The 14,233-nt window shown below is 36.7% G+C and overlaps 1 protein-coding gene across 4 annotated transcripts in view; it reads right to left on the minus strand.

Moving 5' to 3' along the window:
• The window catches only part of LOC145982010 (uncharacterized), a 104,401-nt gene that overhangs the window by 60,778 nt on the left and 29,390 nt on the right, over positions 1 to 14,233 (minus strand). For 2 of the 4 annotated variants that reach the window (XR_014441011.1, XM_083115555.1), the window contains exons 4-6: positions 9,562 to 9,735; positions 5,619 to 5,809; positions 870 to 947 (exon numbers count right to left, since the gene is read on the minus strand). Coding sequence is in view for 2 of the 4 variants with exons in the window: in XM_083115555.1 (XP_082971681.1) it covers positions 870 to 947; positions 5,619 to 5,809; positions 9,562 to 9,735 (443 nt within the window). In the remaining 2 variants the exon portion in view is untranslated. The remainder of the gene's footprint in view (positions 1 to 869; positions 948 to 5,618; positions 5,810 to 9,561; positions 9,736 to 14,233) is intronic. The other 2 variants (XR_014441012.1, XM_083115556.1) reach the window with 2 other exon arrangements.

Here is a 14,233-nt window from a genome sequence, read left to right on the forward strand (position 1 = left end):
GTCAACATTAAAATAGCCATATTTATAATTTCCTCCATGCGGTTCTCTGAATTTCAATTAGAAATTATATTTTTATTCTTATGCAAGATAACTTAGAGGCCCTTCCAATGCTTGACCAGTGAGGATAATCTCATTTGTTGTTACATTTAGTTTATTGGGCATTGTCTTTTTTTGCACTATCCATATGAATTGTCCTTTTTTACACTATCCATATGTATATCAGAGTAAACGTATTCCAAGTCTGGGCAGGAATGTTTCACAATTCTGTTGCAACTTCTTTCCATCTAAATTTTCATTGATGTACAAAGAATACATCCATTGCTGGGTGTTCGCTGTCCAATGCAATATTTAATGCATAGTGGAGATATTTATGAAATTGTTACTGGGATGAAATATGTTATTTTTTAAGTATACTTTACCAATTTACATGTTAGAGCCAACCAATTCAGTTTTGCAATTGCAACATGGAGACTATACAAAATTACTTCAAGTATGAAGTGCAAAGATTAATATGATGACAAATAGCTTCATTGACCTGTGTCAATGTTCGTGGAGAAAGATATGATTCATGTGAACCACTTAAAAGTTACTATATTTTCTAATATCCTTTATGATTATAAGAGAGAACGTTGCATAAATACACACTTTGCGTGCACATTTATTTGTAAATTATCAATACATATTTAATAGTATTTTGTAGTGGATCCTGTCTGAAGGGAAACCATATTTTTAAAACAATATATATATATATATACATTCAAGTTTTGCATTTCAGATTGTAACAAAATGTAAATGAAAAAAACAACGAAAAAAATTGTTTCCTTCAGAACGAAACCACATTTTAAATATTTAATTCACTGCGGTAATACCTTGGGAGGTTCTATATGAGTGCCATGAAGCCAAGTTTCCTCCATATTCCCTCGATCGATAACTATCCTCTTCTCTGTCTAAAGATAGTAACAATTATTTCAGAATCCTGCAGGGCGTCTAGAAACTTGATAACGTCTTACATGTTGCTACATTATATGCTAAGATACTTATGAAAATAATATTATGCAGTTGTGTGCAAGTAGTGCCAAGCTGCACATCTGACTGTAGGCTCAGCTTCATGTAGGTCCCAGTAATGCATCTTTCATTGCATTGTGGTAATTTCAGCTTCCTGTTAGGGTTGAGAATTAATATAATGCAAAACATACATATGGACAAGCACATGTAACTTCCCAGCATGGACAAAACATGATTTTTCTTGGCAATTCGTTACACAATCCCATATCCACCTGCAGCTATTACACGGCTCGATACCATTAAAATTTCAATATTACGGATAAGACATCCAAGCTTAGAAAGGACCTGTGCGTCACATTCTAGGCTTAAGTGTAGTGTTGTGTAGTTTTATCTTTTAAAAATGGGTTTTCTCCACGACTTGGCTCAGCTGTTATCGGCTGTAGTAGTACTAGTTTGCTTTCCCAACCTCCCCCCCTAAAAAAATATCTTCAATTAGTTTTCCTCCAACAGTTACTTCCTTTCAAGAATTGTCTACATCATATCCTCTTCCTGTTTTGGATTCCTCACTAGGATATACTGTACAATGACAACTTACAATTTCTCACTTCAACTTTTGCAACGACACACAAAACACTGCGTGGTTAGATTTGAAACTAATCCATTTACGAACCTCTGGTTATGGTTCAAGATATTTCATTCCCAACAGATATGTATTATATCTCCAATTAATTATTCATGCTTGAAACACATGTTGAACTTACAGATAATGTTAGTCGTCGACTTTAACGTAAATGCCAGGAGTTTTAATCATAGAAACCAAGTGAATAATTTGTATTCTCAGACATAAAATGCCTCTGCTTCATCTTCCAGCTACAAATCCAGCTGCACCTAATTTTTGGCTTCTGTTGCATTTCCATGTCTTGCCAGGATTTCAAATCCCTGCTAAATATTACATTGGCATGTTATATTTTGTGTATATATAATAAATATTATGTCGGCATTACTAGAAAATGTTCAACTGTACAAATTAGACTCTGTCGAGGTTCACATGCATGTCTCAGGCAATCGGTGCAACTGTAGCTTGTATAGTAATCACATGCCAGTTAGTAATGTTACACACTTTTCCTTACACATGAACAATTTCCACCACTGTGACTAAAACTTTCTCTAGCTGTTATCATTCCTGAGATAGGTTGCATATTTCTGGTTGACTTTCATATAATATTTGTTGCATATGTTACGTTCTTGCATTTACTAAATCCAGACAAAATTCTCCATCCAAACAAATAAGAATAGTTATTCTTTATGGAAAACTGAATACAATATTCAACATTATTATTGTAAATAATCAACATTATTCGGATTGATTCTCCTTGTCACTACTTTATTTTTTATCTTGAGTACGAGTTTTGGTTGTAAGTCCTGTTGCAAGTCCACTTTAAGCACAGGAAGGCTAATTGGGACTGGGCCTACAGTTTAAAGTGGGATCCAAACCACTTATGCCTCCACCGGGTATTGAACCCGGAGCCTTTTGATTACAAGGCAACGACGCAACCACTGTGCCATCGAGGAGGCTCCTCTACATTCTTATACTTCCAACTATGTATTCATGTAACCATCCTCCTTTGGATATAACTGCATGCCTGCATGCCTTCACGGAAAGCTGCTACTCCTGTTGATTTGCAGTAGTGTTCTTTGATGCACAAGTCCTGATCCCTCTTGTACCACACAAAACAGGAAGTTTGAAAGAGGACATGTGATGTGCTGGAACGATTGGTATCTCTGCTTTTCTTCACCAAGATTTCCAATATAGGCGATTTCTCGGGGTTCCTTCTTCAAGCATCTTCGTTGTCCAGCTGAATGCATCTTTACATGGTGGGTTTTCTAAAACGAATCCTGCTATTGGTGTTCACTTTTGAATTATAGATTTTCAAGCTGACATTTAAGCTAGAGCAGCTTACAGTAACAATTGTTACTTAAGAGCTTTCAAAACATTTCCCCGTAGAGAATTTCAACAATGCACTGGAAGAATTATAACTGGCGAGATACTTCATTTTGTTATTCAACGCACGACGACTTCAGATTCAGCAAGTGAGTTTTTGGCTGAATCTTATTAGCAATATTTGCTCCTACTTCCGCAGAACGAAGGAGACACAGAACATGTTCTCCTCTTCTTTCTCTTGAGCCTTCGTCGTCATCTTCCAATATGAATTCTGCTGACGAGCTAGATGGATCTCTTCGCATGTTCATTTTCGAAACAAATCTTTACACTTACAACAAAGTTCGGAGCTATGTCGCTGAAGATAAGCTACAAAAAAAATTAAGTCTATTTCATATTCACTTTCTTTTAAAACTCACTAAATGGAACAATTTGAAACTGAACACCAAGTCCTTGAATTGCATTCACACAGTTCTTTTCTGAAACACTACCTGCGCTCCTCTAGCTGCCAGAGCACTTTTTATAGCAGCAGAGATGTCCACTAACAGGCCATATTTCGCAAAATATGGCCGGTTTTCAAAACATACCCTGGTTAAGTGCAGACGAAAGGAGTTGAGCCAAGTCATCGGGTAAAGTCAGCTTCTGCAAATGATCGTCTCTCTCCCACCACTCCTCCAATAACTAATGGTTTACTCTCAACCTGTGATTGAAAATCATACATCACTATATTTTTATCTCTTTCTCAATGTTTTAAAACACTGAATATGCACAACAATTCAACAGCCAAAAGCATTTTGAAATAAAATAATCTTTTATTCTAAAACAAAAAAACAAAAATAGAATCCAAAAACTTTCAGTAACTTTTCATGTATTTTATTTCCCCCTTTTTCCCTAATACTACTTATAAAACAAGTAGGTCTTTACATAAAATGTAATTTTCTACCAAACTTAATTAAGTGGTTTTTCATTGGATAATGGGTGGTAAGCTCTACGCTGGCTTTCCACACCATAATTCACGGCTATTATTTTCAAGTCCCCCAAAAGTGCCGTGGGTGATTTTTGCAGATTCCACAGAAAAATATCAGTTGATAAGGTAAAAGGTTAAGTTTTGCTAGCATATAGCACTGCGACATGAAGGCACATTTAGGGGATGTGGGAGGTACGGGCCCACACATTCTCGATTTGGCCATTTTGGAAGTGATGTGATCAGCACCATGCTCCGGCCACCTTTACCTCCCCCTACCCATTTATTTGAGGCTGGGTGAACCTGAGAGCCACTTTATGAGGAGACAAGGCCGGAAAAAAATTCCAACCTTAGATCAGCCCCAGGATTCGAACCTGTCTCTCCCACGTGGCAATCAGATGCCCTACCCACTAGACCACTGCAGCTCTACCAAATGCCAGCTGGTGTCAATGGTTAAATTCCAACTGGTATCAGATGTAGTATCGTTTTATCAACACAGCCCCAAATAATTACACCGCAACTGAAATTTACTCAAAAATGCCCCACCTTGAGGGTGAAATATTCCACTTTTGAAAAAAAATGGCTTGTTGTCATGTTGTGCATATTCAAATTATTCTGAATTTCCCAGTGCACTGCCATGCTTACCTCTTACCACTACTTCCCCATCTCACAGAGCTCCTAACTTATCTGTAGCAATCCTGTTACTCCTTGTTAGGACCATTAAAAGTTCATTATCTTACACAATCTCATGGTAAACCCTCAGTCAGCAAATATTTAATCAAATATTTTTTTTTATTATTTTATTTCTTGTAGTTGTCACTTGTCGAAAGACATTATTAAATTGATTCCCCCCAACCCATTTCTTGTTTTGAATGAAATTCTGTGCAATATTAACTATTTATAAGTGAAAAGCAAATTATTATTTAATATCAAATATATATTTCATTCATTGAATGTAACAACCCCCCTACCCTCATGACAACCATGAGTAAATATATTGAATTATTATTCAGTATTCTTGTGTCTTGTACTTCAGCTTGATTTGTATCATTAATACAGTTTTCAGAATTATTTAATTTTTAAGTTATTGTTTCCATATATAACCATATTTTTTTTTTTTTACAATATGCTCAATTCATGCACTTGTACTTTTCAAATTTTCCCCACTTACAAATTCTCCACTTTGTTTAGCTTGGAATTCTCTTAGCAAATGGTCTATATTTTCATTATTTTTGCATTTCAAATTACAATGTAGATACCCATATTATTACTATTTGCTGCTACCCCACTTATTAATTAATTTTCGTGTCACATTTTTGTATTTTCATTTTTTCATTTCTATTCATTTATGGTCATATTTTTGTATTGTATCAAGAAGTATTGTGTTTATTTTTCTTGCACTTCAATAGTCATTTTTCTTATTTCTTGTTTGTCATTCCCCATTTTTCCTTTTCCATTTCATTTTATTTGTTTTAATATTTATATTATTTCAACCTTAAAAGTTTAAACATTTTTCATTTCAATCCCCCACAAGTTCTTACCGCAACTTGTCCAACTTCTTTCTGCTTTTAATGAAATGTAATCAAACATATCTAACTGCTTACTACAGTTTTAAAAAAAAAGTCATGTTCTGTCTGCAGCCGGGTTGCATAAAGTAACATAAACATACTTTACAAATATCTCTCGACATTAAACCAACCACCCACACACCTGGGGTCCTTGCTAAGTTCAGTATATCAGGATTGTCGATCATCCGACGTATCGGGGATCCGCTGCGGGGTTGGGGACGCCACTGCAGGTCGATCGTAATCTTCTTCAGCTCGAGAGGGTCGATGACTACACCCTCGTCTGGTCCACGCAATATCGGCTTATCTTCACATCCCAGGTTCGACTCGCGAAACCTAATGCACAAAACATGTACCAATCTCATACAAGAGTAGTCCCAATGCATTCCTAGCTAACAAATCTTACAATCAAGTTGTAAAATGTTCTCAGCTCTTTATGCATGCACAAAATTCAATATGAAACATGAATACTTACCAAAAACACAATAAATGTGTAGTGTAGGAAACAGGTCTCATTTCTCATGAAAACAAAATTAAGCCATATTCTGACACTCATGAAAAAAATTTAATTCATGTATTTTTTTACTTTTGTGCAGCATAATTTTGTTATGTATTGACATTATGTTCGGTGTTACAGAGAAATAAAATGCAAATATTTCAAACAAGTACAAGAATTATTCAATTTGTAAGGTTCTAGGGACCCCACTGATCACAAACCTTGTTGGTGGAGGAACAGGGTGCATACCCCTCAGTGAATAATATTAATTCATTTTACAATATTTCCCCATATTAACTCACAAGGTTTATATCTCTTAGCAAAATTTATGATTTTATCTTCCACATATTCTACTGGACTTCTGCAACCTTCTACACATTAGCTAGAGCATGTTATGAGCATGTACAAAACATAACACCCAACACACATTTGTTAAATATTTTCAATGCAGTTCCCAAACATTCATTTATATTTGGCCATATTTTCCAAATTCCTTTACATTTGGCCTTATTTTCCTTATTTTTTTAAAAATTTCTTTATTATTAATAGTAATAGTTTCAAAATGTTTCTATGTTTATCTCATTTAAATATTTATTTAACTTGCACGTATGGTGGTTTCACATTGGGCATAAACAAGAGAGCCCAATAATAATAAATTTTAAAAAAAACGTGTGAGTATGTGAGCCTTAGTGTAAACAATACTCTTGTCATGTTATAAGACAATTTACGAATGCAATCTTCTTGCTCTTACGAATGCAATCTTCTTGGTTTCAAATAGTAATGTTCTAAATGTGGACACAACAATGTATTTTTTAGTCCATTTTATGCACAGACTGACTAATCAGGACTGGGCCTACAGTTAAAAAGTGCCCCTGCTAGGAAATTAATCCTAACTGATTTTACTAAAACGAGATATGTATTTGCCTGATGTCAAAGAGATGAGAATAACTAATATTGTGCTTATAAATTTATCAAAATTATGTAAATTAAACAATTTTTCCAGTTGATAATTATAGCATTCAGTGTTACTGAAATGTTAGTAAAATTAAATAAAATCTTCACTTTTTTGTGCAAATTAGTACCTGATTTGTACTTGTTTCGCTGTTACTTGAGGCACCTTGGCTTCAGGATGTTCTACATTGTTACAATCAAATTTGATGTAAATTTTGGTGGTGCACTGATAACAATGAAACTACTGTGAACTGACATGAGCTTGGAATAAGTGGGAAGAGTAATCTTGTCAATAATTTTCATTCCCTATAGAAAACAACATTCGGCAATTTTGACTGTTGAGTACGTTCTGATGCTTCTTGCATGTCAAGCAACATTGATCTTTGCTAAAAATACTATGACATTGGTGCAATAATTACTGCAAAGGTTAAGTACGTTAAATTAAATAAGAGCATTGACACCCATATTTCGCCAGCTAAATTAATTATTAACACGCATAGAGCTTGAGATTAAGGGAGCACAGTTTATGATGAGCGTAGAAGACAAAAGCATACATCATGCAGCTGTAAAATTATGCTACTTTAGTTGCATATTACTGAGATTGTACTCAGCACACAAATGTTTTTATGTAACAAATTATGTATGAACTTTTAATGGATATCTGCTATAATTTTGAGCCTTAGTTGGAAGGGATCATCAATTTTTAAGAGCACATCTCTATTTGTATATTTCTATAACGTTAAATAGTCCCATCCTTAGCATTAGATTTTTCATTTATGATGCTCCTTTTGTATGACCTGTTGCCATAATATTTTCTAAGTTTCTGGCTAAACTCCTATTACCTTAGGAGATGCAACTAAAGATTAGATTTTAAAGATGTGTAAAGTTAATGTACTGATATTTTCTAGCACACGTCTAAATTTGAGTGTACTTGAATATACTACTGGTCTATTGTCCATACGATATAATAGTTGCTTTCACTCCTAACTATGCAAGAAGTTTATACATGACATACTTGAAACCTCTGTGCTCAAAATCTACTCTTTTCTTTATTATCCTCCTCTATATTGCATGTAAAATAATATATTTTTTTGCACAAAAGCCTAGCATTTTCTTTGTGGCTACCATTCTGTTTGTAAGTTCTGGCACAGATTGTGTAATAAGTTCAGGTTGAGAAGAAATAAAAGAATATGAATCAATATGAACATGGTACCTCAAAAAGATTTTGAACAGGGGTAGATAAATACAGGGCACCTGAGAATTTCCAATTGGTGCCTGAATTTTCACACTCACTTCTAATAAATACTTTGTTAATATTTTGACTTCCCTTATGGAAATTAAAATTTCAACATCACGTGTATCATTAAATCAAGTTACTGAACGTGCCATTATAAATTTTTGCAGTGTTGCTAGGCAAATTTTGAAATCTGCAGCAATATGGTAGGTTCGACCTAGTATTAAAATGCATTGCAGTTATTCACACTGTTACCGATAGGACCATGTACACAAGAATTAATTACTTTTAAACCAATAAATTACAAGTTTTAAGGCCACATTTCAAAATGTGTAGCTTTATGTTAATTGAATAAATGGCTTTCTTAGTCTGTATTTGAAAAAAAAAAGTTTGCTGCTGACATTTTTTAGTTTGTGTATCCCTGATTTTGAAAGCTGTGCAAAATGAATAAATTGAAATTTCTTTTTTCATTTAAGTCCAATAGAGCAAATCACATAATAATCAAATTATTTTCAAAATGCTGAAAACAATGTAACTGGTGAAGCTGCTCAAACTAGAAAACATTAGTTATAATACTGAAGTTCAGAAGTTAATTCCAATGCCTGCATTAAATACAGGGTGATTCAAAAGGACTTTACAACTTTGAAAGCATATAGAAATTAATTCAGATAACTTACACATTTGGTTGAGGTGCCATTGCAAAGCAATCAAGTTTTGACTCGCGTAGTCTGTTAGTATCGAACTCACCCACTGTCCACTGATGTGAAATGACTCGTCACTAAAAATGACATCGTCAAGAAATGTCTCGTTATCTGCTGGCGAGCGACTTTATCTGCATCCGTTATGTGTTATACCATTGTTAGTCTCGTGAAACCAAAACACACAGCCAGCACGTTCCGCATCAGTAAAAATAGACATTTTCAAAACAATGCTGACAGCGCTACTAGTGGGCGAGTTCGGTACTAATGGACTACGTGATTCAAAACTTGATGTGTTTTACTTTGCAATGGCACCTCAATCGACTCTGTAAGTTATCTGAATGATCTATATGCTTTCAAAGTTGTAACGTCCATTTTGAATCAACCTATATACATACAGAAATTAAAAAGTACAACATATAGAAAAGCCCCTCAACAGACTTTTTCAATACACCATAAAATCATCTTGGAAACTGTTTCATTTTCTCGAAACTTATTTTTCATTTGTATGCCTGTTACACACACTTTTCAATACCTCTTAATAAGTTTCAATTCCGCGTTTTAAAAAAGTGCATTCATTCTAAGTGTGGGCATGTATCATTCCCTTCTCGTCCCTTTCTAATTTCTACATCTTACATGTGTAGATCCTACCTCGCTTGGTGGTCATTCCTCCCATCTCTTGCCTTCTCACACACACATCAATACAAACCTCTCTCCAAACGTTGCAGGTCCTCTCGGGCGTTCTTCCACATCCACACCTGGGGGTGGAGGATACGGTGGTACTTGTCCCTGGTAGCTATGTGTTGAAGGTGGGCCAGGTGGCCCTCTGTGATACGACCCCAATCTATCCCTTACTTCACTGTTGGATGGGCTCTTGGACCTGTTTAAGTAACCAAGTGGTAAAATGGTTTTACACGGTACAGGATTAAAAACTATAATAACATACATACGAGGGTCACTATTTATATTTTGAGCCTAACAATGAAAAAACAGGAATTTGGCATTGAAAACTGCTTTATTGTTTTCGAAGTATTCTCCTTTATGGTCAATACACTTTTGAATTCGTTCAAACCATTTGTCAAAGCAGTTTTTCCAATCTTCTTGAGACACCTCCATAATATGGTTTTTGAACGCATCAACGGCATCTTTCGCCGACGAAAATCTTTGTCCACGCAATTTATTCTTGACATTCGGGAACAAGAAGAAGTCATTGGGTGCCAAATCAGGACTGTACAGCGGATGACCCATCAATTCGATTTTTTGACTGTTCATAAAGTCGGTTTTTAGACTAGATGTGTGACAGCTGGCATTGTCTTGATGAAGAATGATCCGACGGCGTTTGTTTGTTTTCCGTATTTGACCGAAGACCTCTGGCAAACAAATTGTTGTGTACCATTCAGAGTTGACCGTTCTACGTTCCTCTAAAGGCACAGTTGCCACATGACCAGTTTTCCCGAAAAAACAGGCGACCATTTGTTTCGATGTGCTTCGAGCGCGAACAACTTTTGATGGATTGGGTTCATCTTGAAACACCCATACAGTCGACTGCTGTTTATGTTCCGGCTCATATGCATATATCCACGATTCGTCACCTGTTAAAATCTTATACACGTCTTTTGAAGCACCACGATTGTATTTATTGAGCATTTGTTTGCACCAATTAACGCGAGCGTCTTTTTGAGTTTTTGTCAAATTGTGTGGGATCCAACGAGAACATACCTTTCTCACAGCTAAATGATCATGTAATATTTTATATATGCTGGTGGAACTAATGCCTATGGTTGCCTCATCTAATAGTATGTCACATGACGATCTTGCAGTATTAGGTTTTGCACAGCATCAATGTTTTCTTGAACAACAACTGATTTTGGACGACCTTCGCGAATCTCGTCGGTGAGCGAATGGCGGCCACGATTAAATTCGTTATACCAGCATTTCACAGTGGCAAAGGATGGGGCTTCATCGCCAAATGTGGAAGTAAGTTGATCGATGCACTCTTGTCTTGATAATCCACGTCGAAAATCGTAAAAGATCATCGCACGAAAATGTTCACGAGTTAATTCCATTTTATTGTTGTCGCACAATCTCCAAGGCAACATAAACAACACAAATGAAGCTATTGACAAAACATTTGAAGTATGTTATGGTCAATAATGCCAGACAATTCCGTGCAAACGTCAAATTGCGCGTAACTTCAATCAGTGTTGCCAAGGCTCAAAATATAAATAGTGGCCCTCGTAAAAACACACTCAAATACAGGGTGGTCTATAAGTGATGACTAGGTTTGAACAGCTAATAACTTTCTTCATTATTAATTTCCTCCTTTCCTCTTTTTCAGAAATTGTAGTCCACAGTGGAAAAATGCACAACTGCTCAGCAAATCAAAATTGTGCTTTTATTTGGAAAACCAGTATTTAATTATTAGTCACATACAACATTTTAGGGTAAGAGAAGATCCTTTGTAATCAACAATTCGTCGCTTACTCCAATGTTTGAAAGAGATGGTGTGTGTTAACACATTCACAGCCAGCTCTGGAAGGGGCATATAAACAGCCAGCCCACCCATTTTTTGAATCCAAACGTACCTGAAAAAAATGTGGCCACTATCTTACATTTTCGAGTTTTACAAAATGGCGCCCTGGAGGCTGCAAAGTGCACTATTTCGTAGACTTTCTCAGCCCGGCGGATAGGAACTCAACTTCTTCGAGGGGTTCCTGCTGGTGTCCCTTACCGATGACCCCCTCCAACGATCCGGGCATGTTGGGCCCCCTGGAGCCCTGAGCAATTTGGTACCCCAGACATGCTCTCAGGTACCGCATCAGACCTCCACCCAAAGTCATGTGATGCACCCGTTTTCATTCCTCAGTCAACACGAGGGTAGAAAATGACAAAAAAAACAATGACACCCACCTAAACAACCTTAGTCGTTTACAGGCAAATACAAGTACATACTTCAAAACGACAATGCGGGGAATGTGTTCACAAGCAATACAGCCAGCAACGCTAACAGCTGTCATGGAACATACCGTAGAAAGCCTTGCGAGACCAACAATGGGTGTCGTATAAAGCATGTGCTTTTCCACACATAATGCAAACAAATTTCACAGCCTTCAATTTTACTTTATCTAAAAATGGATAAAAATACTTAAAAAACAAAAAAAGTTACAGAATTAGCTGTTCAAACCCAATCGTGGCTTACAAGCCACCCTACAAATAAGTGAAAAACTTGCTCTTCATAGTCACCCACTCTCTTTCCCTCTCTACAGTGCAATTTAAACCATAGGTGCAGTCCCAATGTTGTTTATCCAGGCACGAAATGGACTTAAGGGAAGGAGGAACAGTTTGTGTCATGCCAGATGCGAGGCCCTAAACTGCTCCTCCCCCAACGATCCTTCCCCATCTCGAAAAACGTAGCATTATGCTTATGGGAGTATGATTTTACATGTTCTCTTGAGAATACCAAGAGAAAAACATATGAACAGAAAGAGGACACGTTGAATATTTGATTTGTAGTAGGGAACAGTTGAAACTCCCATTTGATTGGCCGTAACTTGAGGCTGAAGTTGTTGTGTTTTTAATTCACTGAGAGGAAAAAAAAAGAGAGAGAGGGGGAGAGTTATCCCTTCTTTTCCCTCCCTTCTCCTCTTTATCTCTCTCCCCCTCTTTTTCTCCATGAAAAGAAGAAAGAGAAAAGAAAAAGAGAGGAATAGAAGGAAGGGGGACGAGAAGAGAAGCAGAGTGGAGCGAGGAAAGAGAGAGAGGGGGTGTCCTCTCTCTCTCCTGTTTCTGTCTCTCTCTCTCTCGCTCGCTCTCTTTTTTTACAAGAGATGCATGGGAATCTGAAAATTCTTATTTGTCATATTTTTCAAACATAGTGTTCAGCTTAATAATAAACTTGAAAAATCACTTCCACTTGCAACATTGGGAGAAATTCATACACTGTTGTAGAGTTGGGTTTCATTTTAGTACGAGGGCCACTATTTATATTTTGAGCCTTGGCAACACTGATTGAAGTTAGGCATGATTTGACGTTTGCACAGAATCGTCTGGCATTATTGACCATAACGTACTTCAAATGTTTTGTCAATAGCTTCATTTGTGTTGTTTATGTTGCCTTGGAGATTGCGCGACAACAATAAAATGGAATTAACTCGTGAACATTTTCGTGCGATGATTTTTTACGATTTTCGACGTGGATTATCAAGACAAGAGTGCATCGATCAACTTACTTCCACATTTGGCGATGAAGCCCCATCCTTTGCCACTGTGAAACGCTGGTATAACGAATTTTATCGTGGCCGCCATTCGCTCACCGACGAGATTCGCGAAGGTCATCCAAAATCAGTTGTTGTTCAAGAAAACATTGATGCTGTGCAAAACCTAATACTGCAAGATCGTCATGTGACATACTGTGAGATTGAGGCAACCATAGGCATTAGTTCCACCAGCATATATAAAATATTACGTGATCATTTAGCTGTGAGAAAGGTATGTTCTCGTTGGATCCCACACAATTTGACAAAAACTCAAAAAGACGCTCGCGTCAATTGGTGCAAACAAATGCTCAATAAATACAATCGTGGTGCTTCAAAAGACGTATATAAGATTGTAACAGGTGACGAATCGTGGATATATGCATATGAGCCGGAACGTAAACAGCAGTCGACTGTATGGGTGTTTCAAGATGAACCCAATCCAACAAAAGTTGTTTGCGCTCGAAGCACATCGAATTAAATGGTCGCCTGTTTTTTCGGGAAAACTGGTCATGTGGCAACTGTGCCTTTAGAGGAACGTAGAACGGTCAACTCTGAATGGTACACAACAATTTGTTTGCCAGAGGTCTTCGGTCAAATACGGAAAACAAACAAACGCCGTCGGATCATTCTTCATCAAGACAATGCCAGCTGTCACACATCTCGTCTAACAACAGACTTTATGAACAGTCAAAAAATCGAATTGATGGGTCATCTGCCGTACAGTCCTGATTTGGCACCCAATGACTTCTTCTTGTTCCCGAATGTCAAGAATAAATTGCGTGGACAAAGATTTTCGTCGGCGGAAGATGCCGTTGATGCGTTCAAAAACCATATTATGGAGGTGTCTCAAGAAGATTGGAAAAACTGCTTTGACAAATGGTTCGAACGAATGCAAAAGTGTATTGACCATAAAGGAGAATACTTCGAAAAACAATAAAGCAGTTTTCAATGCCAAATTCCTGTTTTTCCATTGTTAGGCTCAAAATATAAATAGTGACCCTCGTAGCAGCACCCATTCCGATGATACTCAAATATATGGGTCGTTCGGAAATTAAATTGGACTGGCAACACTGCATTGTTGCAAATAACATCTGTCAAACAAACTTTGTTTTGCTTAACGGTCAG

The sequence above is a fragment of the Lepisma saccharinum genome, chromosome 30 (genome assembly GCF_977018435.1).
Source record: "Lepisma saccharinum chromosome 30, izLepSacc3.1, whole genome shotgun sequence".
NCBI classification, from domain to species: domain Eukaryota; kingdom Metazoa; phylum Arthropoda; class Insecta; order Zygentoma; family Lepismatidae; genus Lepisma; species Lepisma saccharinum.